We start from the raw sequence: 27,229 nt of genomic DNA, 5'->3' as shown, positions 1-27,229 counted from the left end.
CACAAGCTCTTCCACCGTCTGCCAACTTGAAAACATCCCAGGTGGGAGATTTTCCCTTCGCATGGGTGGATGGCTCTTTAAAATATTTGGGTGTTCACATTCCCCCTGAGTTGGCTAAACTTTATGAGGTGAATGTTTCTAGGCTACTTCAGGATATCCGAGCCAGGCTTTAGGTTTGGCGAGCATACCCCTCTTCTCCCTCTTGGGCGAATCTCCCTTTATAACATGCTCATAGTTCCTCGATGGCTTTATGTTTTTCAAATGCTGCCTCCGTATCTGAAGTTATCTGATGAGAAACGCTTAAACCGCTATTTGAGGGCTTCCTTTGACAGGGGAAGAGATTACGCTTCCCCGTTTCCACTCTGCAAATACCAGTGGAATTTGGGGATGCTGATAACAGGACAGTGAATGATAGTTTTCTATAGGATATGTTCAAGGTGGTAGTTCGGGGTCATCTGGTGAAATGGGGAGCATGGAAGAAAAGTGAGAGGGCTTTGGGAATGGTTGTGTGTTTTGGAACAGCACTGCCAGGAGACATATTAGTCCCCAGGTGTGGATGGAATTAAACTACATTTGAGCTGAGTTGGGGAAGTGGAAGATAAAAGTGATGGATTTTATGTGGCAGAAGCTCCGACAGTGTTTTTTGTTTTTTTTTTAAGCTTGGTAATAAAATCAGGGTAATAAAATTGCGGGAGAGGAGCATGTCCAATGTGATTTGGTAGATAAAGGGACCGGGTGATCAGGTGCATTATATGGATGAGGGAATCTGGAGTCAGTTTTTGGAGTTTTATACATGGTTGCATAGACAGTCAGAAGATTGTAGCAAGGAGGATATTAGTAGCTATCTTGAAGAGGTTGATTTGCTATGCCTGCTGCCGGGGGGCAGGGACTGTTTGGATGCTCCCTTAGAAATAGCTTGGGCTATTAAGAACTTGAAGAGTGGGAAGGTTCCTGGGCTCGATGGTCTTTCGGCAAAATTTTATAAGTTGTTTGGGGAGGAGGTTGGGGCACTTTTAGGGAGGGTAGGGAATGGCTTGGCAGGGAGTCCACTTCCTCTAAATATAGGTGAATATAATATTATGGTGTTGTTGAAACTGGGAAAGGATCTGACATCTTGCTGTTCTAATAGACCGGTGTCGTTTCTTAATTTAGATATCAAGATTTTGGCTCCGGCCAAGATTCTGGCTCAGTCTAAGCTGCTCCTTTTGTCTTTAGATGTAGAGAAGGCTTTTGACCGGGTCTGTTGGGCATTTTTATGGCAAGTTTTGGATCGGGTGGGTCTTGGGGTACATTGTTGCATCTAGACTCAGAAATTTTATGAGCATCCTACAGCGCAGGTTCGGGTGAATGGGGATTTTACGCCATCCTTTGGGATTGAGAGGGGTGCCCTCTTTCGCCTTTGTTATTTGCCCTTTCCATACAGCCTTTTGCTCAGAAGATACATTCTAATTCTGATGCGAGAGGCTTCCAGTTGGGTGATGCTCATCATAAATTGGCTGTCTTTGCTGATGATATTTTGATGCACGTGGTTCATCCTATCCTTACCCTACCAGTGATTTTGAGGGAATTGAATGATTATGCCCAGAATTATGAGGTTTTGATACAGACTATTCGCAAGAATTTGGGTAACTGGAAAAAACTTTCTGCATCTCGTAGTGGGGGCGTACAGTGGCCCTAAAAATGAATATCCTACCCAAGCTTTTGTTTTTATTTTAAACTCTGCCCTTGGGGGTGATCCAGCTTCTTTAGCAGGAGTTTTCTTGCTTAATATGAGGAAATAAATCTCTGTGCTTGGAAAGGGGGTGGAGTCACACTGTACCTAATTTAGTATGGTATTATTGGGAAGCAGCTTTGGTTCTTATTAGACTGGGAGTTATGACCTTGAAAGGGGGGATTTTACTTGAACAGGAGCATTTTTCTTTGTCTCTTCAAAGCACTTTCTCCAGCTATCTAGAATTCCACAGAATGTGTATCGGAGAATAGTTAATCCCTTTATGCTGCACCTGCCAGGGTTGCGAGGAAAGGTTAAGATAAAACTGGGCATCCGTACCTTGAGATCTTCTCTGGCCTCTATCAGATTTGAACCAAGATTTCAGGTGGGGTGGGATAGTGGCATTTTTGCCAGGTGGGAGGGGTTGGGATTAATTAATTTCAGATGTTGAGGAATTATATCTGTTTGACAAATTGAAGCAGACTTATAATTTGCACTCCGGGGATGTCTTCCCATATTTACAAGTTAAACATTACATGATGGGGCAAGGATGGTTTATGGCTGATCCTGATGATATAGAACATTTTGAGAATTTATGGTTGTCTTTAGGTCAGATGAGGGGTCCCATTTCTCTGCTCTATAAATTTGAGAGAGGTAATGAGTTTAAGAAGTACGGGTTTATGAAACAATGGGAAGGGGATTTGGGGGGGGGGGGCAAGCTTACTCAGAGTGAATGGAAACGAGTGCTTCAAGAAATGAAAAAGTCCTCTTTGTGTGTTCTCATTAAAGAAAATGCTTACACTCATTGGTATTACACCCCAGAGAGATTGAAAGCTGTGTTTCCAACTGTGGCAACAGATATGTTGGAAATGTTTGCCATCTAAGGGAACATTTTATCACATTTGGTGGGAGTGTGACCTAATGCAGCGTTTCGAAAGTGCCAAACCTTCGAGAAAAACTGCATTGGCTCCCAATCAAGGAATGTATCACCTTCAAAATCTGCACCTTGGTCCACAAGATCATCTACGGTGAAGTCCCAGGATATATGGTCGACCTGATCGATCTCCCAGCCAGAAATAGAACCAGAGCATCACGCACCTACTTGAATCTCCACTACCCAAGTTGCAAAGGACTCAGATACAAATTAACCTATGCATCCAACTTCTCCTACATAGGCACACAATTATGGAATGCACTGCCAAAGACTGTGAAAACAACCTACGACCACCTAAACTTTAGGAGATCATTAAAGACCTACTTATTCAGAAAAGCATTCCCCACCGACCTAACTTAGATGCCTCAGCCCTGCAACACAGCAAAACCATAGATAGTATTGGACATTATATATTCCTTCCTATTTTCTATCCCTATGTACCTGAATATACTATCCTTACCCGACCCTAATACCAAATTGTATTTGTTTCCATACCGGACTTGGCGATCGCCTTTAAGGTATTATGTAAGCCACATTGAGCATGCAAATAGGTGGGAAAATGTGGGATATAAATGTAATAAATAAATAAATTATTGGGATTCGGTGGTACAAGCAATGGAGAAGGGGTTGGGTGTTGGATCCTTAGGGATCCAAGGTTTTGCCTTTTAGGACTAGGGAATAAGAGGGGACCATTGGTGAGTTCATCTTATCGTTTATTTTACTATACCGTAACTTATTGCAAAGCAAATCAAAATGGTTACAATATACAATAAAAGCAGTTAATGATTAAAAGAACTCCAATTTAAATATAGGAAAGAAGACTGACATACCTTCCATACAAAAGTAACACTGGAAAACATTGTGACATTCATATTATCAATCATACCAAATCAAATAAGTAATGGGTTCTATGCAAAACTTTAAAAGGAGATTTAATCGTTAGTAAGAGTCAAAAAGCTAGTTGAAAGTAATACATTTTTAAAGCAGTGCGGAAAAGGGGATAAGACCTTTTCAGTTTAATTGGTTGTGGCAGTGAGGTCCACAATGCCGGTGAAAGAAAATAAAAGGCCGAAGCATGCGTACATTCCCATTTCGCTCAGGAAGGCAACAGCGAGACCAATCTGTTATCAACGAGTGAACACAGAGTACAGGCTGGTGTGTAAGGAATAGTCAAAACAGCAAGATAAGATGGAGTTATGGATTGCCTTATGTGTCAAAGGCAAATTTAATCCTAAATTTGATAGGAATCCAATGTAAGAGTTGAAGAAGAGGAGTAGCCCTGTCATATCTAGAGGCCCAACAAATAATGCGAGCTGTGGTGTACTGAATCATTTGTAGCTGTTTTAAATTAGCCTTTGTAATACCGGCATAAACAATGTTACAGTAATTGTACCATGTGATAATATATACATATGATAAAGTACAAAGAGAATCCAAATCAAGCATATTTCTGACTGCAATTGTCGAAGGAAGTAGAAAGATTTCTTTACAACATCTGAACTCTGAAGGCTGAAAGAAAGGGCGGAATCAATGATAATTCCAATATATCTAAATGAGGATACAGGGGTAATCTGTCTATCAAACAGTGTGGGTACCAAAGATGGCATTGGAGACAGCCTGTGATCGAGGAGGCTATTTTGTCTGGGTTTGAATGTCTTTCTTTTGCTGCGGCTAAATGGAAGGATTGCAGCTAAGTGGAAGAAATCCCAGGGACCTCATCTGCATGATTTCTTCGCTTGATGAAATTGCGGGGCGTGGAGCAACTTACTGACTGCTACCATGTTGCTTTCATCCATGCCAGGATGTATGGACTCATCTGGACACTATTATTCATGTTTCACGGAGGGCTGTATCAAGGTTCGTCTCCTAAAGACACATAGAACTAATTAAAGTTTTAAACAAAAAAACCCCATATACTAATACTTTCACTCCAATAGCAATACTTCATACCACACAAGTTCTCTTCATCGCGGTTTAAAAATGGCTGCGGTGTTATTTATACTCCCATAATGTCAGCTGTTCAAGAGAGCACCAATCAAGTTCGAGGTCTGGGCTGACATAGCCAGTACAGCACAGGCTCTAAATTAATGTCATCCAGTCCACCTCCTGGTGGACATTAGAGCCTGTGCTGTATTGGCTGTGTCAGCCCAGCCCTCGAACTTGATTGGTGCTCTCTTGAACAGCTGATATTATGGGAGTATAAATAATGAAAAAACGCTGCAGCCATTTTTAAACCACGATGAAGAGAACTTGTGTGGTATGAAGTATTGCTATTGGAGTGAAAGTATTAGTATATGTTTTTTTTGTTTAAAACTTTAATTAGTTCTATGTGTCTTTAGGAGACAAACCTTGATACAGCCCTACGCGAAACATGAATTCGTGTCGGCAAGAAAAGTCTCCTGATTGATTTTTGGACTATCTTATGGAACACTGGGATGAAGAAGAAAAATCATATGGAGATAAGTACTGTTGTGTTTTTTCCATTTAGGAAACTGAACATATATATATAAAAATTTATACAAAAAAAATATACAAAATTGCAAATTTGGATTGATGACGATTACATGCCCACCCAGATCAATAGTTTGGCTTAAGCATAATGCCAGTGTGGTGGTAGATTGCGGTTCTCACTGATCCAATAAAAATCTTCTACCTCTGTTTGTGAATAACCATACAGGGGATTTGAACCCAAAATCTATGCACATGTTATGGGTGGTTACTGTAGACAGAAGAGCTAGCTTCTCAGTGAATGTATGTGTATCAGAGATGAGTGATGTATCAGATACCTTGCTGTGATAAAAAAAAAAACAGGCTCAAACAGAGAAGAAAAATTTCATCTGACAAGAATTATGCTTAACATTCAAGTTATCACAGCAACAAGCTATTAAAAAAAAAAGCCTGCAGCATACTTACATGTAAGGTCCTGGGAGACCCCCAAAGGCATTGAAACATAGGCATGTATCTTCCACTATGACAGGACCATGTACCTGTGGTGAAAGAAGGGTACAGACAGTCACATAATACTACAGATCAGATCCATCTTCACATCCACCAGCAGTCCAAAGCATACATACCATCCAGTACCCTCCTAAAATTCCCCAGGGCTTCTTTATGGATACCTCTAATGGTGAAATGGTCCATCCACACCATGAATCTCAGCTTCACTTTCCATAACTACAAGCCAAGTTCTTTTTTCTTTTCATACTGCCCACAGTAGAATGCTGCTAGCACCCAGGGAACACACCCTTAGGGGAGTTTTAAGAACTTAGCAAATGATCCTAAATATTTTATTTCTCCATATCACTTTAAAGTTATTTTATTTAAATGCCTTTAAGCAGCTTCTGTACACCAGGTGAAAGCAGCTATCATAATCACTGGTAGCTGATTGGTCCTTCTTAGCCGGCATGTTGGCATCCACGCCCTTCTCCTTAGAAACACCCCTGTGAATTTGCTAAGTGCAGAGTTCTAGTGGGGGCTCTGTGTACATTTAAAATGATCCATACTCACTGTGTCCTTATGAGGAATAATACTCATGTTCTACTTATGAGCAAGTTTACTAAAAGCAAGTTTATTTCTCCCTTATAATTCCTCAGAAACCCTGTGGGTGGCCATGTTTAGAACTGTTACAAATTAGCACACACCCAGTGGATCTAATTGGTCCAAGTTAGATACGGTGTCACAAATAGCAAAGTTGCACACCTGTAATGGATGTTCTCCATGGACAGCAGGATCCAAGTGTCACACGTGTGGATGACGTCACCACCTGATGGCGCCATTGCAGTCCTTTCTCCTACAGCTCAGAACCCTCTAGAAAAGTGGTTTTCAACCACTGTATCCCCAAAAGGTGAGAGATGTGTCACAAAAAATGTGGTGTACGCAATAAGTGTGTTTCCTTTACAACCATCAGTGTCTGCAAGCTGGGAAGACCAGCAATCTTGAAAGTCAGGTTCTTGAAATCGAACTGGTCCCTAATTTTGCTTCCCCATTACTCCAAACAACAACTGCTGCCTCCAGCCCCAACTAAAAATGTTGCAGGTCTGCTGACCATAGATTCCAAGTAGCATATTTGTAGGTTTTTGGGTTGCTTCACAGTATCTGGCAGTGCTGTTACTGAGGTGACACTAGAATTTTAATATATATATTTGTTTTGTTCTATGACAAGTGAGAAATCTGGGCCTGAGGTGTTACATATAGTTTTTAGATATGGGATAGGCAAATTCATACTAAACGTACAGTTAAACAATAACATATTAAGGCGTGCTTTGTTCAGCTGTGAATTTTAGTGTTCGGTGTGTCCTGTCTAACAGAAGAAACATGACGGCAAATAAAGGCCAAATGGCCCATCCAGTCTGCCCATTCTCCGTAACCACTAACTTTTCCTATTCCTAAGGGATCCCATGTGCTTGTCCCATACTTTCTTAAATTCTGATACAGTCCTTGTCTCCACGACCTCCACCGGGAGGCCATTCCACCCTTCCACCACCCTTTCCGTGAACAAATACTGTCTTAGATTCCTCCTAAGATTTCCTCTTAACTTAATTGTATGCTCCCTCATCCCAGAGTTTTCCTTCATTTGAGAAAAAGGCTCACTTCTTGTACATTAATGCCCCTGAGATATTTAAACATCTCCATCATATCTCCTCTCTTCCAGTGTATACATGTTGAGGTTCATAATTTGTCCTTATATGTTTTATGTCCAACACTGCTTAACAATTTTGTAGCCGCCCTCTGGACCAACTCCATCCTGTTTATATCCTTCTGTAGATGCAATCTCCAGAATTGCACACAGTACTCCAGGGGTTCCCAAACGTTTTCAGTTCACGGTACCCTTAGTGCCTGAGCAATTTTTCACAGGACCCCCCTCTACTGGCCACATGGGTCTCCTGTTGTAGGAGGTGGAAGGCCTCCAATTATTTAATTTACAGAAATTAATGTCTCATATGTTGGACAGAGAGAAATGAAGGTTTCTTTCCTTCTAATCATGAGAAGCTTGCTGGTATGGCAATTACACTATAAGCCCTGATTGCCCACAATCTCTCCCATTGAATATGGTCAGGAGACAGAATTCTTTCCCATGCCCTTTGAAGTAAGGCTACTATCCAGGAGAGAAGAATTACCCTTTTTACAACCATGAGAGGAAGACCAGGTAACACCTTGTTTCCTTCTCTGCCTAGAACAATTCAAACACTATCTCCCTGATCCCTGGAGTCAATAGCAATAGTTCTATTGACAAGAGAAACCTAACACCTCTATAAGGAAGCAGTAATTAACTTTTGTCTCCTCTTTCAGAATAGGGGAAATACTAATTAAAGGTTCTGAGAAAATGTAATCTTGTGTGAGAAAGGCTGTATAGATGAATAGAAGAGGTCCAAAACATTTGGACAACAGACGAAATGCATCTTCAAAAGGAAATATAAACAGATGCTATATATTTCTTTATTGTCAGGAGATCCTGCCTGACTGTAAGATGCTAATTAAGGAGGCGAGTAAACCCTCCCTCCTTCTTGTACTCCATATATTGAAAGGGAAAAGAAACCCTATATAATATTTCTCTGCCAGATAGGAGATGGGGCAGTGTACATCTCTTTTGGCTCCCAAGCCAGGGAGTTTGAAAGAATGTCCTGCTCCCACTTTCCATTGTAATTTCCATTTCTATATATGTTCTCATTTCTGTCATATTTCTATGACTATTTCTTATTATTTATCCTAAATCTCTGGATAAAAAAATAAACTTGTGTTTTCCCCCAATGGAAGCTTCTCTTGGCTCTCTTTTCTGTGTTATTGTTTTAAAGGCTTTAATCTACCTGTCAAAGTTTCTTAAGGTATAGTTGAGAGGGTTTGTCTGCATAGTATTGCTGGCCTGATTGGACTCCGCCGGCCGCAAGAACAGACGCAAACACTCCACACCCCACCCCAGCCACATGGGCCTCCCTTTCCCTGCAGGCCCCTCTTCCTAGAAAGTCCAGCACACCATTCCCTACAGCCTCTCTCCTCCCATAAATCCAGCACACCTTTGCTTTCCCCACCTTCTTTCCTGTAGGTCCAGGATCACTGCTGCTTCCTTCTTCTTTCCCTACCGCCGCGGCAGTGCTTGCAGATTACATTTTCGGGTCGTCCATGATTCACACTGGCAGGCACTCCAGGGCCTTCCCAGTCTGCCGTGTCCGGCCCTCTCTGATGCAACGTCCTGTTGCAAGGGCCAGACGTGGCAGATGGAAGTCCCCGCAGTGCTTGTGTGAATCACAGATGGACCAAAAATGTAAGGTGCAAGCACTGCAGCAGTGGTGGGGGAAGAAGAAGAAAGTAGCATATTCCAGACCTGTGGGAGAGAAAGTAGGGAGCGATGCTGGACTATGGGCAGCGGAAAAGACGTGATGATTTGCTGCAGCACACCAGGGTGCCGCAGCGCACAGTTTGGAAAATGCTGCAGTACTCTACATGGGGCCTCACCAGAGACTTATACAAGGGTACTATCACCTCTTTGTTCCTGCTGGTCATCCTTCTCCTTATATACACAAGCATCCTTTTGGCTATGACTTTCGATTTTTCTACCTGTTTGGAAACTTTAAGGTCATCAGACACAATTACCCCCAAGTCTCGCTCTTCCTTTGTACACAGAAGCACTTCACCCCCTATACTGTACTGTTCCCTCGGATTCTTGTGAGAAGTGCATGACCCTGCATTTCTTAGCATTAAATCTTAGTTACAAATATTGGACCATTCCTGAAGCTTCGCTTGGTCCTTACTCAATCCACTCCTTCCAGGGATCCACCTTGTTGCAGAGTTTGGTATCACCTGCAAAGAGACAAACCTTACCAGACAGCCCTTCCACAATATCACTCACAAAGATGTTAAAAAGAGCCAGCCCTAGGATCGATCCCTGTAGTACTCCACTGATTACATCCCTATCTTCAGAGCAAACTCCATTTACCACTACCTTCTGTCTCCTTCCGTTTGACCAATTTTTAACTCAGTAAGTTATTCTAGGTCCCATACCAAGGGTACTCAGTTTATTTTTGAGTCACCTGCATGGAACCATGTTGAAGGCTTTGCTGAAATCTAAGTGCACCACATCTAGCGCCCCTCCCATGTCCAACTGTTTGGTCACCCAGTAAAAGAAATCAATCAGATTCGTCTGACACGACCTGCCTCTAATGAAGCCATGCTGCCTTCGGTCCTGCATTCCAGACAATTTGAGAAACCTCACAATCCTCCACTTTAGAAGCATTTCCATTAGTTTACTCACCACCAAGGTCAGACTGACAGATCTGTAATTCCCAACCTCCTCTGTACTTCCACCCTTGTGCAAAAGGACCACGTCCACCCTTCTCCAGTCCTCCAGCACCACTCTGGAGTCTTAGGAAGCATTGAAGAGGTCCATCAACGGAGCCGCCAGAACTTCTCAGAGTTCATTGAGCACCCTTGGAAGTATCTCATCAGGCCCCATCACTTTGTCTTCTTTTATTTTAGCTAGCTCCTCACGAACACAGTCCTTTGAGAACGGGTCTTGGTCTACCATACATCCATCCCTGTTTGCATTTATTTTCTGCGGTCCTACCCCCGGCCTTTCATCCAAAGGTTGAGAACAACTGCTCTAAAAGAAGTTATTGAGCATGCTTTCCCAGTTCCTGCCTGAATACTTTCCAAACCAACTGTCCATGTAATTGCAAGTGTTCTTCAACTTTGGTAAGGTCAGGCAGGTTTGTGTCAATGTTGGATCCTGCTGTCCACAGAGAACACCCATTGCAGGTGTTCAACTTTGCTATTTGTGACACTGTATCTAACTACACCAATTAGATCCACTGGATGTGTGATAATTTGTAACACTGGTTTTAAACATGGCCACGCTCAGGGTTTCTGAAGAATTACAAGGGAGAAATTTAAAGCCTAATTAAAAGCCTTAGCTGTCTCCATCAACAAGCAGGATTGCAACTGCCACACATGTAGAGATTCCCAAGATGAGGGTCGCAGTTGTATTTAAAGTTTTCACAACCCAAGAGGCTTAGAGAAGGAGGGAGGTTGATTCATTATGACATGAAAGTATTGAGAACTAATCTGGTAAAGGCAGAGTCTGTTGATGATGCTTGGTCTATGCAGTAATGTCATTGTAAACATGTGAAGAGCTGCCCATGTTGCTACTTTGCAAATATCTTCCGGTAATAAAAACAGACTTTGAGGCATATTTTCAAAGCACTTAGCCTTCCAAAGTTCCAGTAATGTGGAGGGGCATTTTTGATATGAAGGCTAAGTCTGATTTTAGATGTTTTGTGAAAACATCCATAAATCGAGTGACGAATAGAGCAATTTTCGAACCAGAAAATGTCTATCTTTCTGTTTCGAAAATTACAATTTTCTAGACATTTTTGTGTTCAATGCATCTTTCTTTAGGTAAATATAAATGTGCAAAGCTCTTTTACAATCCAGAGTATGGAGAGATTTTTGGTGGTCATCTCCATGAGGATGATGCTGGAAAACTGGTAATATTACAGACTGATTTACATAGAATTGGGATACCACTTTTAGTAGAAATTTCTAGTGAGTGCAGAACACTATTCTGTCATTGTAGAACTGCAAGTAAAGTGGATAGTGGACTAAAGCTTGAACTCACTTATCTGTCTTGCTGAAGTAATTGCTACGAAGAACAACACTTTCTATGAAAGAAATTTGAGACTGGTTGTTTCTAATGGTTTAACTGGAGCTTGTGATTTAATTTTTTTATATTTTTGTTACATTTGCACCCCACGCTTTCCCACTCATGGCAGGCTCAATGCCGCTTACATATTGTATACAGGTACTTATTTGTACCTGGGGCAATGGAGGGTTAAGTGACTTGCCCAGAGTCATAAGGAGCTGCCTGTGCCTGAAGTGGGAATCAAACTCAGTTCCTCAGTTCCCCAGGTCCAAAGTCCACCACCCTAACCACTAGTGGAGATAAGAACTATATTGAGGTCTCACTGAGGGTGGGAGGGTTGTTTTGACTGTAGGGTGAACGTTTTGTAGGGATTTAATTAATCTGAGACTGGAATGTTTCAAAACAGGTATGTCATGAAAAGCTGCTGTTGCACTGAAATGAACGTACAGATGCTGTACTAAGACCTGAATCAGAAAGAGTAAGCAGGTATCATAACAACATCTGTACTGTGTAGCAAAATAAATACTGAGCATGAGAAGTGCACCATTGTGTAAGATTTTCTTGTAGAATCTTTTCTACAGACTAATAGGAAAATTTGAATGGGATCTGGAAGATCTCAAGTTTGAAAGAACCCGCGTTCAAAATCCACGCTGACAACACCGGGAAGTGGAGACTGGGGAGGAATAGACTGCTGCTGTTCTAAGTTATGAGGCGAGAAATGTAGCTCTTGGCTAAGTTGTGTCAATACAGGGAACCAAATCTGCCTCAGCCAGTATGGTGAAATGAGCATGACATGAGCAGAGTCTTGAAATATCTTCTGGAGTACTTTCTGCCCATAAAATTGCAAAGGCATCTAAGGTCAAACTGTGACTGCTGGGCTAAAGAGCAGAATTGGTGGCATTTAGCATTCCTTTCTGTTGCAAATCAATCCGAGTTGTCCGCCATTGTGAAATGGTATCCTGAAAGATCTTCTGGTTCAGAGACCACTTGTGTGGATGAAGTTGACAACTTAGTTTGTCTGCCAGGTCATTTTGATGACCGGGTAGGTGGACTGCTAGAGTCCAGATCTCCAGGGTTTCTTGACAGAGAATTTGTGAGCTTGTTCGTCCTTGTTTGCTTATGTACTACATTGTCATTTGGTTGTCTGTTTAAATTTGAACTACATAATTGGAAATCTGAGTGGTGAATGCTTGCATAGCATAACATACAGCTCTGAGATCCAGTTGATTATGTGAAAAAAAAACAACTTTCTTCTGATGTCCATTGACCTTGGGTTCGTTTGCCTTTTAGATGAGCCACTCACTCTGTCAAGGAAGCATTGGTAAGTATGATCTGTGGTTAAGGGGGATGAAATAACTTGCCTCTCAGCAAGTCTGAATGAAAGGACCACCATTGGAGGGCCTCTCAAGTTCAATTTGTGATGTTGAAAACAGTATAAAGTAGATGAACAAGCAGATTCCACTGGGTCTTGAGGTCCCACTGGAGCCGTCTTATATGGACGTGCATGAATGGCATAGTATAGACTGTCACTGCCATATGGCCGAGTATCCATAGGAAATGGGCAATGAACAAAGCTCCAGCAAACATGTGTTCAACGCATGGCCATTAACGGAAAAAAAAATGAAATTGCAGCGATTTTACCACCGCACTAAAAGTGGCCTCAGCACGTGGGAAATCCAGAAGCTACAAATAGTGCAGACCACTTTTTAGTGCAGCTTAGTAAAAAGGCCCCTTAGGAGCCCTTTTACAAAACCACAGTAGGGCTACCGTGGCAATGGCATGCGGCAAATCATAGTGCTGGTGTGTGCCACACGCCATTTCCCGTGCTCAAAAAAATAATTTTAGTTTTTTAGCACTGGGTTAGCATGGGAGTTCTTACTGCCTCCTAAACAGGAGGGCTCCCCCAGGAAATGGCCGTGTGGCAAGTGCTTAACTTACCACACAGCCATTTCTATTAAAAAAAAAAACAAAAAAAAAAAACAACAACAACAACTTTTTACCTGCTGTGGTAAAAGGTGGCCTCAAACCCTCCGAATGCGTTATTTAGGGAGAAATATGTTTTGTTTGTCCTGGATCAACTTAGCCTTTTTGGACCTAAAGAAGATCTCCAGTGGAATAATGGTATCAACTAGTTTGTTGGGGTAAATTTAAATTGCAGGGTACATCATGTTCAGGCTATTTTATTTTGCTTAGTATGTCTGTATAAGCTCCTTATATTTTGTATCCACTCTTCTGGCCTAATAGAGACATAATTAGCTTTTTCTTTCTTCATTTATTTCTCTCTCTGTTTTTTCTGGAAACGAGTGATCTACTTTTGAAATTGGCTTAAAATTATATATATATAAAAAAAAGATAGTCAGAATCCCTGGGACAATACTTTAAATAGACAAGCAGACTTTCAACATTTCACCTCTAGATACTTACTAAATTAGAGTGATTTCAAAGTTTCATGAAATCTTAAGTAGTTTCTTATAATTCTTATTTAGGGAGGCAACGAATTTCAAATAAAGGCCGCCTGATAACTAAAACCCTGAAGTTAAGGCTCTTTTAGAATATAATCGCTTAGGATCTGGGAAATACAGTAATAGTGAAATTCTTAGCATATTAATCCTATCACCTCTAGGAAAACATATCATATGCAGTATGTATAATGAAGCCCTCCCATATATAATACTGAATATCATAGTACATAATTTAAACTGAATTTGCGCCTCCATCGGTAGCTAGTGAAGGTCCGCAAGCAAATATGTAACTTTATCATACCTTTGAACAGAATATATCAAATGAGCTGCTGTATTTTGAGGACATATTTACAACATAGGCATGGGCATGGGGGAAGCCACTGCTTGCCCTGGGATTGGTAGCATGGAATGTTGTTAATCTTTGAGATTCTGCATGGAATCTTGTTACTCTTTAGGATTCCGGAATCTTATTCTTTGGGGTTCTTCACTCAATGTGTGGTTGGGCTCTGGAGCTGGTTGCCGGAGAATGTGGTGGAGGCGGTTGGCTTGGCGGGGTTTGGGGAAGGTTTGGAAGGTTTCCTAGGGGAGGAGTCCATAAGCCATTATTAAAAAGGACAGGGAAAATCCACTGCTTATTTTTAGGATAAGCAGAATAAAATGTATTGTACTGTTTTGGGATCTTGCCAGGTACTTGTTACCTGGATTGGCCACTGTTGGATGCTGGGCTTGATGGACCTTCGATCTGTCCCAGTATGGCAATACTTATGTACTTAAAAATTGCTAATCTGATATTCTACATGGAAACTTGTTACTCTAGGATTCCAGAATATTGCTATTCTTTGGGGTTCTATATGGAATGTTGCTGCTAATTGGGTTTCTGCCAGTTACTTGTGACCTGGATTGGCCACTGTTAGAAGCAGGATACTTGGCTAGATGGACCTCTTACCCAGTATGGCTATTCTTATGTTCTTAACATCCCATTAAACAGCATTAGAATAGTCCAGTTGAGATAACAATAAACTCTGAACTTCTAACCAAAAGACCGATGAGTCAAGGAAACCTCCTTATACTACATACCGCCTTAATTTCGAAAGCGATGGGCGCCCAGATTTTGACCCAAATCGGGAGATGGGCGCCTTTCTCCCGTGGGCGCCCAAATTGGTATAATCGAAAGCCGATTTTGGGTGTCTTCAACTGCAATCTGTCGTGGAAATGGGCAAAGTTGATGGGGACATGTCGGAGGCGTGGTGAAGGCGGGACTGGGGCGTGGTTATCAGCCGAGGAGAGATGGGCGCCCTCGGCTGATAATTGAAAAAAGAAAGGCATTTTTACCGCGAATTTGGGTCATTTTTTTGGCCCCTTTTTTTTCACGAACAAGTCCCAAAAAAGTGCCCTAAATGACATGACCACCGGAGGGAATCGGGTATGACCACCCCTGACTCCCCCAGTGGTCACTAACCCCCTCCCACCATAAAATAACAAACTTTAAGAACTTTTTTTCCAGCCTGTATGCCACCCTCAAATGCCATACCCAGCTCCATCACAGCAGTATGCAGGTCCCTGGAGCAGTTGTTAGTGGGTGCAGTGCACTTCAGGCAGGTGGACCCAGGCCCATCCCTCCTACCTGCTACACTTGTTGTGGTAAATGGGAGCCCTCCAAACCGCCCCCAAAACCCACTGTACCCATATGTAGGTGCCCCCCTTCAGCCATAAGGGCTATGGAAATGGTGTAGAGTTGTGGGCAGTGGGTTTTGGGGGGGGGGATTTGAGGGGCTCAGCACCCAAGGTGTGGGAGCTATGGACTTGGGAGGTATTTAATTTTTTTTTTTTTTTACTTTTTACAAGTGCCCCCTAGGGTGCCTGCTTGGTGTCCTGGCTTGTGAGGAGGACCACTGCACTACGAATCCTGGCCCCTCCCACGACCCAATGCCTTGGATTTGTTCGTTTTTGAGCTGGGTGCCTTCGGTTTCCATTATCGCTGGAAAACGAAACCGCCCAGCTCAAATCCACACAAATTGAATGCATTTGCCCAGCACAAACCGTATTATCGAAAAAAAAGATGGACGCCCATTTTTTTTGAAAATACGGTCTGTCCCGCCCCTTCACATACCCGTTGTCGGACATAGACGATTATGCTCCTCATAGTTTTCTTAATAGCAAAAAGGATTTTTTAAAAATCACTGTATTTACTTTTAACTCAGGTGTTAAAGTACTATTTAAAAGTACCCCCAGAATTTTTAAACATTACTCAAATTTAAAATAAGAGTTTCCTAACCTAAGGGGATCTTTTACTAAGCCACAACAGCATTTTTAGCTTGCAGTAGAAATCAGCTGGTGGTAAATGCTGAGATGTCCAGTATATTCCTATGCCTATGGGCATCTCAACATTTACCACCAGCCGATTTCTATCGCTAGCTAGTAAAAGATCCCTTAAGTGTATTATCATTCCAGATATTGTCAGAATGGCCTATTAATAAGAACTTAGTTTTATCTTTAATTTCAAGAAATTTCCCTGTATCCAGTTATCCAGTAAGTTTACACAGTTGTTTATATTGTTTAATGACTTCTCTACAGATTGAGATATGGGAAGTGAAACAGTGATACCATCTGAATATGTATATACTTTATATTCTGCTTGGTTTACTAAACCCCCTGTTTACTAAGCTGCACTAGTGGCTGCCGTGCAGCAATGCCAACACAGCCCATTCACAGCCCATGTCGGCATTAGTGCGTGACTTAGTAAACAGGGAGGTAAAATCTTTGATTCAATTTTTTATTCTAAATATTTTGTTTTGATCTACCATATCCCTTCCTATTGTATGTGAATAATAGTTGTTTTCCTTATGTTTTAACACTTGTTTATATTGGGTAATCATTAATTTCCATTTTAACCTATCAGGTTCTAACTTGTATTTCCTCCATCTCCTTACCAAGTTCCTACAAAATTGTTTCAGATTTAATAGTTCCTTGTCAAATCATGGATTTAGCATTCTATTGGTTCTAGTTCTCATTTTTAATGGCGCTTTTACCAAGGTGTGCTAACACATTTAGCATGCGCTAAATGATAAAAATATAGGAATATAATGGGTGTATTATCATTTAGCGCATGCTAATTATATTTAATTCTGTTTATTGACAGAAAAGGTAACTTACAAATAACACTGCAAAGTAACAATCTGAATGTCAATTGCCTTCATCACATTCATAAATTGGATTATGTTCTAGATTTTATTTATCCCCTCTCACTAGTCTCCCCCCCCTCTCTCGTCCCTATCTCCAGTCCCCCCCTCCCACAACATACATGATCCTATTAGCAATTATAACTATGATAAGAACTCTGATAAATCAGTTTAAGATTCGACTCCTCGCTAATGGTTGCAGTGTGTCCCAGAAATTCGCCCATGTCCTCTGAAATCTCAGCCCTTCACCTGAGGACAAGTCCAATAGTCCGCACCTCTCCATCTTTAGTAGTTCTATCATTTGTATTCTCCAGGTTCGTACAGCAGGAGCCCTGACATCCCGCCAGTGCAGCAAGATAACTCTCTTTCCCATCAATATTGCTCTCCGCAGAAAGGACAGGAATCCTGGCAGTGTTGGCTTAATACATTTATATTCACCAAACAATAGCATTGGGTGTCTCTGTATTGTGCGTCCCCAATATCTCTTGACTTCGCCCAAAATTTGGGTCCACAGTTGCAGCGTGTGTGGGCAGAACCAAAACATATGGCCAAGCGTGGCCTGGGCCTGCTTGCACCAAGGGCACGCATCCGAGTCACTGTACCCAGCCCTGCAAGCTCGTGCTGGTGATATATATAGTCGTAGAGCAAACTTATATTGCATCTCTGTGTATTTAGTAAAGATAGAGGTTTTCCACATAGAGGATACAAAATTGCTCAATATCTCTCCAGTAACTTCAGTCAGTAACTCTTCTGCCCAACGCTGAGCTCTGCTTCTAAAATCTATATCTTCTGTGGAATCTTGCAGAGCTCTATGATGATATTTGAGGGTCACCGGTTCTTGTGCCCCCAATGTCATGTCCGTGCTCAACATATCTTGTACATCTTCACTTAAGTTAGACCAGCCCAGTGCTACTATGTAATGCTGCACCTGTAAGTAAGGAAAGCGATCTATCTCCCGTAATTTGAATTCCTGACACAAATCTGTAAATGTGCGGATTTTACCCTCCTCGGACACCAATTGATATACATATTTTATTCCAAGTGCCCGCCAGCGGCCAGCGCATGCTAATTATTAGCACACACTAAATCCATTAGCACACCTTAGTAAAAGGACCCCTTACTATATTGTTAGTTATTGAGTTCTAATTTTCGATGCTAAGTGCATATATACCTGGTTAGCCATCTACATTCTTTTATAGAATAGGCTCCTTCCAGGCGCCTTGTTATAGAATTGCCCTGATAGGGACTGTAGTGATGGAGCAAGAAAAAGTAACCATCATAGTTAAGTAAAACTAGTCACAGCACAATAGGTAGGCACAAATGGGAAGACTGGGTGAACCAAATGGTTCTTTCCTGCCAACATCTATCATACAATATTTAAATACAGACTGCAATATTAAAATGTAATGAACCAGATATTCAGCCGCTGATGGGCAGCACAAAACCTGGATATTCAATGTTAGACCGTATCTAGCGACAAACACTGAATATCTGGGTTTATTTTGGCCGCTAAAAAAGTTCACCGGAAGATAGGCCTGCTATTTAAGTGGCCTATTTTGAACGATCAACATAGCCTGTTTGGCGCTGAATATCCGAACCTAACCAGATAGCTGCTAACCGGGATATTCAGCGGGAGACAACCGTTCCTGGCCAGTTAAATAGTTTATGGGGTATCCCTATATTCAGCACCAATATCTAGACTGTGAGCATGGCTAAATATTGTCACTATCCTATAGTGACAAGGAGTGGAGGAGCAGAATAACAGTTAGAGCACTGGGCTGAAAACCAGAAAAGCCCACTCCAAATCCTACTGCAGTTCCTTGTGATCCTAGGCAATTCACTTAACTCTCCATTGCCTCAGGTACAAACTCAGATTGTGAGCCGTCCAGGGACAGAAAAATACTCAGGTATATAAGTAAGTGCCACTAAAAATCCATGGATAGTGCTGGCTAGCACAAACATCCGGACACCAGCAGCCATTAGCCAAATAATTGCTTTTGAATATCAGGGCCTACATGCCTACAACTAGTTTTTGTTCAAAGAAATGTTATGCAAATAGGCTGAAAAGCAGACACATAGATATGGTCAGGTGCACAACCTTTCATAAATATATACTATAGTGAACACCTAAAAATAAAAATAATATAATCAAACTGCTGGTTACCTGTCTTGCTGCTTCCCGGCATTTCTGAATGGATATTTCATCAGGTTCTCCCTGATACTCAGGCACTGGTGATAAAAGAGAAACTGGTAAACTGAGCTGTGATAAAAACGATATGGGCTACTACAGGATACAGACAGAAAATGAACTCACAATCAATCTTTTGCGCTACCAACTTGCAAGGAAACTTGTCTCCAAGAATCTGAATGACCTGTTGAAAGATAAGAAGAAAGTCAAACTCAGTTTAGCTATGCAGACACTGGCTACAGTTTATAAAAAGTGTTAAAATCAGAAAGATACAGTAGCACAGGGGTTCTCTTCTGCCATGTTTCCTTTCTATCTAGCTCATATCAGGGAGTCATCAGTGGTGTAAGTGAAATGACTGGTGTCACTGCCCTGGGCTGTGCTCCATGCCCTGACTCATCTGCGGGCCTAAGCAGGGAAATGGGGCTGGATCTGCAGGCTCTTCAGGTGGCTCCACGGGTTGAGTCTTCTGCCCAGTGGGCTACCAGTGCTGCAGCCTTTGGAGCTCCGGAGCATCGCTCCCTCCTGGCCTCCCACGCTAGCAGCTGCTGGTACCAGTGATCCTTTTAATGCCTCACAGTGGGGAAACAGGCTGGGCCCTGCCACTCACTGCCTTCCCAATGGGTTGCCTTGTCTCCAGCCTTGCCTCTGCCTGGGTCCTACTTTGTCTCCACTTCGTCTGGTTCTGTCTTGCCTCCTGACCTGGTCTTCCACCTGGTCATGCTGTGTCTAGGATCCTGACTCTGTCATATCCTTGTCTCTGGTCCTGCCTCCATCTGCTCCTATGCCAGGCCCTGTTCCTCAAGCCTGCTCCAAGGGTTCTTTTCAGAGTTTTCCCTGGCCCTGGTCTCCATGCATGCCCCCAAAGGCTCTTTTCAGAGCCACCCCATCCTGTTCCTCAGGTCTGCCCCCAAGGGCTCTTTTCAGACTCACCTGTTAGCCTAGCTCCCTTCTAGGTGTGATTCGTCTGTCAGCAGCTGGGCTCCCCCAACCTTCAGGCTTGGTGGGCAGTGCCAACCCGACTGCAGCCCAAGGGCTCACTCCCTGGAATTACAACACATTTGACAACTGCATTGTGGTCTCAGACCACTTCTTAGATGGCAGGTACCAGACATGTTGGCAAGCCAGAGAAGGCAAGCATGGGAGTGCCTTTTGTTCTGGAATTTTCTGGCCTTTTCTTTTGAGTCTGCTTATTTCTGTTTGTGTTTCTGTGAGTTTCCACTGATAGTGGCAAGACAGGAATTTCTGGCTGACCACAAACTGACAAAGACCATTGCCATGACATCCCAACCAACTGTCTTGTTACAAAACTAACAAGACCCCCCCCCCCCCTGTTGTCATGACATCCCAACTGTTTGCTACTGAGCAGAAGTGTGGCAAGGACACTAAGGCCCTATCACAGGACTCCTATGTATTTGCAGGATTGCTGATTGGGTAATATATGAGGTGGTCCTTTGTGATGGGAAGGGTATATAAGTAACTGCTCATCTAAAGAGACTCTGAAATAGGCTGGATGGCAGGAGAGTTTCATATTCTTGCCACAGCCTATTTCCAGGGGGATACTCTCCCCACCCCCTCATAGAAACTAATTCTCTATAGCTAAGAATCTTTCTTTTATTCTTTCTCTCTGTTCTATGACCTTTGTAAGTTTGTATGACACTGAGGAATAAATCTTTGCTTCCTATTGTTAGACTCTGTTCTGTAAAGCTACTAATGCCAGAGCCAATAGTATTTCTTGTCCTGTTGCAGTGAGAAATAAAGATTCCTTTTGGTTTTCTAACTTAGCCTGAGTTTTTTTTTTTTTTAATAAGAATAGCAATCAAATGCAACCTAGTACACTCTAGAGGAGACTGCTCTTGAACACAGTCCAAGTGCACCAACCAGTTGGAGCAGGGACCACACAGGCTTGCACATGCCATCTATAAAGGAAGGACCTTGTTTTCTAACACTGTCATGGTTGTCGTGGCTCTGGCTAGCCAGAAGAATGGCAACTGGGGCTGGGAACCAAATCTAGTTCTGTATGGCAATTACTCCACTGTTGGCTAGCTATGGACGTAATCTACTTAGATTTCAGCAAAGCTTTTGACACAGTTCCCCACAGAAGGCTTTTAAATAAACTGGATGGGCTGAAGATAGGACCCGAAGTGGTGAACTGGATTAGGAACTGGTTGACGGACAGACGCCAGAGGGTGGTGGTAAATGGAGTTCGTTCAGAGGAGGGAAAGGTGAGTAGTGGAGTGCCTCAAGGATCGGTGCTGGGGCCTATTCTGTTCAATATATTTGTGAGGGTTAGAAGGTAAAGTATGCCTATTTGCGGATGATACTAAGATCTGTAACAGAGTGGACACCCCGGAGGGAGTGGAAAACATGAAAAAGGATCTGAAGAAGCTAGAAGAATGGTCTAAGGTTTGGCAATTAAAATTCAATGCCAAGAAATGCAAAGTGATGCACTTAGGGAATAGAAATCCACGGGAGACGTATGTGTTAGGCGGAGAGAGTCTGATAGGTACGGACGGGGAGAAGGATCTTGGGGTGATAGTATCTGAGGATTTGAAGGCGACGAAACAGTGTGACAAGGCGGTGGCTGTATCTAGAAGGTTGTTAGGCTGTATAGAGAGAGGTGTGACCAGCAGAAGAAAGGGAGTGTTGATGCCCCTGTATAAGTCGTTGGTGAGGCCCCATCTGGAGTATTGTGTTCAGTTTTGGAGGCCATATCTTGCTAAGGATGTAAAAAGAATCGAAGCGGTGCAAAGAAAAGCTATGAGAATGGTATGAGATTTGCATTACAAGACATATGAGGAGAGACTTGTTGACCTGAATATGTATACCCTGGAGGAAAGGAGGAACAGGGGTGATATGATACAGACGTTCAAATATTTGAAAGGTATTAATCCGCAAACGAACCTTTTCCGGAGATACGAAGGCAGTAGAACGAGAGGACATGAAATGAGATTGAAGGGGGGCAGACTCAAGAAAAATGTCAGGAAGTATTTTTTCACGGAGAGAGTGGTGGATGCTTGGAATGCCCTCCCGCGGGAGGTGGTGGAGATGAAAACGGTAACGGAATTCAAACGTGCGTGGGATAAACATAAAGGAATCCTGTTCAGAAGAAATGGATCCTCAGGAGCTTAGCTGAGATTTGATAACAGAGCCGGTAGTGGGAGGCGGGGATAGTGCTGGGCAGACTTGTACGGTCTATGCCCTGAAAAAAACAGGTACAAATCAAGGTAAGGTATACACAAAAAAGTGGCACATTTCTTGGGCAGACTGGATGGACCGTGCAGGTCTTTTTCTGCCGTCATCTACTATGTTACTATGAGGCATATTTTCAAAGCACTTAGCCTTCCAAAGTTCCATAGGTTTCTATGGAACTTTGGAAGGCTAAGTGCTTTGAAAATATGCCTCTATGTTACTCCACTGTTGGCTATTTATTTATTTATTGGGATTTATTATCAGCCTTTATGAAGAGATTCACCCAAGGCAGTGTGCAGCAGGTACAGTTTAACATACATTTACAATTTTGTTACAGCATAACAATAATAAAATGACCAAATACAATAAATTAGGTAAACCTGGAAATGGCAAATTGAAACCTAATAACAAAACTAACATGAAATAGTTTAAAAAATATACAAAGTTAACAGCATTGAAAACAATCAAATAGAAATATATCATTACAATACAAATAACATAATAGACACAATGAAAGAACATTCAAATAACAAAAAACATATAATACAATGTCAGCATGGTACTAATGAAACACCTAACAAGCAAACAATAGAAGTTATAGCACTTTCAAGGTAAAATTATGTATCATACCTGATAATTTTCTTTCCATTAATCATAGCTGATCAATCCATAGACTGGTGGGTTGTGTCCATCTACCAGCAGGTGGAGATAGAGAGCAATCCTTTTGCCTCCCTATATGTGGTCATGTGCTGCCGGAAACTCCTCAGTATGTCGATATCCAAGCTCCATCCGCAGGACTCAGCACTTAGAGAATTACACCCACAAAGGGACACACTGCCCAGCTCACCACCGCCGAAACGGGGGAGGGGAATTAACCCAGCTCATCCCCACACAAGTGGGGGAGGGGAATCCGTCCAGCTCATCCCCGCGGAGCGGGGTAGGGACACCACACCCGCCGATGCGGGGGGATCTGGCTTATCCTGCAACCGCGGGAGGAGCTGACTGACCCTAACACCGCCGAAGCGGGAGGGGTACAAAGCTGCCCTACTGCCGCACGAAGCGGGAGGGAGTGCCGGCAGAATTTAAGTCTCAATCCAGCCCCGTAAAACGGAGGGGAGAGGAATGCAGCAGCTCACTGTAACACAAATTCGTCCCAACTCTTGAAGAATCCATTGAAAAACTTGAACACGAAGTCCTCCTGAACAGGAACTGAAGACTAAACTTGAACCTGAAATGCAACCAGAATATAAACAATACAGATATCTGGGAGGGGCTATGGATTGATCAGCTATGATTAATGGAAAGAAAATTATCAGGTATGATACATAATTTTACCTTCCATATCATCATGCTGATCAATCCATAGACTGGTGGGATGTACCGAAGCAGTACTCACCCAGGGCGGGACATAGAAATCCCTGACCGCAACACTGAAGCTCCAAACCGGGCCTCCGCCCGAGCAGCCACAGTCAAGCGGTAATGCCTGGAGAAGGTATGGGCCGATGCCCAAGTTGCCGCCTTGCAAATCTCTTCCAAGGAGACGGACCCGGCCTCTGCCATCGAGGCCGCCTGAGCTCTAGTGGAGTGAGCCTTCAGCTGGAAAGGTGGCACCTTCCCCACGGCCACATAAGCCGCTGCAATGGTTTCCTTGACCCATCTTGCCACTATAGGCTTAGCAGCCTGCAGACCCTTACGAGGACCTGCAAACAGGACAAACAGATGATCCGACTTCCGGAAATCATTGGTCACTTCCAAGTATCTGATGATGACTCGTCTCACATCCAGATATTTGAGAGCAGAGTATTCCTCTGGGTAGTCCTCCCTACGAAAGGAAGGGAGACAGAGCTGCTGATTCACATGGAAGCGAGAAACAACCTTGGGCAGGAAGGAAGGCACTGTGCGAATAGACACTCCTGCCTCAGTGAACTGCAGAAAGGGCTCTCGACATGAGAGGGCCTGGAGCTCGGAAACTCTTCTGGCTGAAGCGATAGCCACCAAAAAGACTGCTTTCAACGTCAGGTCTTTCAGAGATGCCCTTGACAAGGGTTCAAAAGGCGGCTTCTGCAAGGCTCTTAGCACCAGGTTGAGATTCCACGCAGGCACCACTGAGTGCAGAGGAGGGCGCAGGTGATTAACTCCCTTGAGAAAGCGCACCACATCTGGCTGCGAAGCCAGGGAAGCACCCTTCAGGCGGCCCCTGAAGCAAGCCAGAGCCGCTACCTGGACTTTAAGGGAACTGAGCGACAGGCCTTTCTCCAGACCTTCTTGCAGGAACGCCAACACTGAAGAAATTGGAGCAGTGAAGGGAGAAAGTGAGCCTGCTTCACACCATGCTGCAAAGGTACGCCAAACCCTGGCGTAAGCAGTAGAAGTAGAGCGCTTCCTCGCTCTTAGCATAGTGGCGATGACCTTGTCTGAGAAGCCCTTCTTTCTCAGACGCTGCCGCTCAATAGCCAGGCCGTAAGACCAAAGGGGGAGGGATCCTCCATCACCACGGGACCCTGATGCAACAGGCCCTGCTCCACTGGCAGCCGCAGAGGATCGTCCACTGAGAGCCTGATCAAGTCCGCATACCAGGGACGTCTGGGCCAGTCCGGACCCACCAGGATTATCCGGCCCGGATGCTTTGCCACCCGGTCTAGCACCCTGCCCAACATGGGCCAGGGCGGGAACACATAGAGAAGCTCCTGTGCCGGCCACTGTTGGAGAAGAGCATCTACTCCCAGGGATAGAGGGTCCCGTCCTCTGCTGAAAAAGCGCGGCACTTGGCAATTGGCCGATGACGCCATCAGATCTAGGCTCGGCTGGCCCCAGCGCTTCGTGATGTCCAAGAACGCCTGAGCAGATAGCTGCCACTCTCCGGGATCCAAGGTATGGCGACTGAGAAAGTCCGCCTTGACATTCATGACTCCGACAATGTGGGCCGCTGACAGCTGTTCCAGGTTCGCTTCCACCCACTGGCATAGATTCATGGCCTCCTTAGCTAGAGGGGCGCTCTTGGTACCTCCCTGGCGGTTGACATAGGCCACAGCCGTGGCATTGTCCGACAGGACCCGTACTGGCTTCAACGCCAGTACCGGGAGGAACTCCAAAAGCGCCAACCGAATGGCTCTGAGTTCCAGGAGGTTGATAGACCACTTTGCCTCTGCAGAAGACCAGAGCCCCTGCGCTGTCCTTCCCAAGCAGTGGGCTCCCCAGCCCGTCAAAGAGGCGTCCGTCGTGACGACAATCCACTCCGGGGTCACAAGAGGCATCCCTGCAGACAACTTGTCTGTCTGCAGCCACCAGCTCAGCGCCTTGCGCACTGCTGGGTCCAAGGGAAGGCGCACAGCATAATCCTCCGACACCGGAGTCCAGCGCTGCAGCAGAGAGAGTTGTAGTGGTCTCATAGGAGCCCTGGCCCAGGGCACTACTTCCATCGTGCCCGTCATAGAGCCCAACAGCTGCACATAGTCCCAAGCCCGGAGCGGAGAGGCTACTAGGAACTGGTCCACCTGAGCCTGAAGTTTGACAATCCGATTGTCCGGCAGGAACACTCTGCCTACTTGGGTGTCGAATCGAACTCCCAGATACTACAGGGACTGAGTCGGGCGCAGCTGGCTTTTCTCCCAGTTGATGATCCACCCCAGGGAGCTCAAAAGAGCAATCACCCGGTCCACAGCTTTGCCGCACTCTGCATAAGAGGGGGCTCGGATCAACCAGTCGTCCAGATAAGGATGGACTTGTACTCCTTCCTTTCTCAGGAAGGCCGCGATGACCACCATTACTTTGGAGAAGGTCCGCGGAGCAGTAGCCAACCCGAACGGGAGGGCTCTGAACTGGAAGTGTCGGCCCAGGACTGCAAAACGCAGAAAGCGTTGATGAGGAGGCCAGATGGGAATATGCAAGTACGCTTCCTTGATGTCCAAGGATGCCAGGAACTCCCCTGCCTTCACTGCCGCTATAACAGAGCGGAGAGTCTCCATGCGAAAGTGCCGAACTTTCAAGGCCCGATTGACCCCTTTGAGGTCGAGGATAGGCCGTACAGAACCTCCTTTCTTTGGTACCACAAAGTAAATGGAGTAACGTCCCTTGCCAAGCTGATTTTCTGGCACCGGAACGACCGCACCCAGGCGGATCAGATTGTCCAAGGTCTGCTGCACTGCCACAGCTTTGACCGGAGACTTGCAGGGAGAGAGTACAAACCCGTCTCTTAAGGGTCGGCAGAACTCTAGCTTGTAGCCGTCTCTGATGACTTCCAGCACCCAAGCGTCTGAAGTTACCCTGGTCCACTCACCCAGAAACGAGGACAGGCGTCCTCCAATTTGCACTGGGCCATGGACCAGGACCCCGTCATTGGGTACGAGGCCCTGGGGGAGGACCGGAGGGCGCACCTCCGGGACGGCGGTCTCTGCGAAAGGAATGCTGCTTGGGGGAGAAGTTCCTCTTGAAGGAAGAGGGGGCAGAGGAGCCCGACTTGCCCGGGCGGTACCGACGGGCTTCCTGAAACCGTCCTCTGGAGATACCGGGGCGAGCACTGGCCCGAGCCCTGACCTCTGGTAACCTCTTGCCCTTAGACGTGCCGAGATCAGTCACAATTTTGTCCAGCTCGACCCCAAAGAGCAGCTTGCCTTTAAAAGGCAACTTAGCCAGGCGGGACTTAGAGGCGTGGTCCGCAGACCAATGTTTCAGCCAAAGCCAAAGCCACCGCCGCGCAGAGACTGTCTGAGCCATACCTTTAGCCGAGGCTCTCAAGACATCATACAGCAAGTCTGCCAAATAAGCCAAGCCCGATTCCAGGGCCGGCCAATCAGCCCTCAAGGGAGGATCCGAGGGGGAAGCCCGCTGCACAATCGTCAGGCACGCCCTGGCCACGTAGGAGCCACAAACTGAGGCCTGCAAACTTAAGGCAGCCGCTTCGAAGGACGACCTTAAGGCCGCTTCCAATCTTCTGT

At 44.4% G+C, this 27,229-nt stretch overlaps 1 protein-coding gene across 1 annotated transcript in view; it reads right to left on the bottom strand.

Annotated features, from left to right (window-relative positions):
* Nucleotides 1–27,229, bottom strand: part of ITPA (inosine triphosphatase) — a 51,276-nt gene that overhangs the window by 19,798 nt on the left and 4,249 nt on the right. Inside the window, exons 2-4 of the mRNA XM_030206043.1 lie at nucleotides 19,233–19,290; nucleotides 19,083–19,147; nucleotides 5,559–5,632 (exon numbers count right to left, since the gene is read on the bottom strand). Coding sequence (XP_030061903.1) covers nucleotides 5,559–5,632; nucleotides 19,083–19,147; nucleotides 19,233–19,290 — 197 coding nt within the window. The remainder of the gene's footprint in view (nucleotides 1–5,558; nucleotides 5,633–19,082; nucleotides 19,148–19,232; nucleotides 19,291–27,229) is intronic.

This window comes from Microcaecilia unicolor, chromosome 6, assembly GCF_901765095.1.
Source record: "Microcaecilia unicolor chromosome 6, aMicUni1.1, whole genome shotgun sequence".
NCBI classification, from domain to species: domain Eukaryota; kingdom Metazoa; phylum Chordata; class Amphibia; order Gymnophiona; family Siphonopidae; genus Microcaecilia; species Microcaecilia unicolor.
Note: the sequence above shows the minus strand (reverse complement) of the source record. Positions and strands in the feature narration are given on the sequence as shown.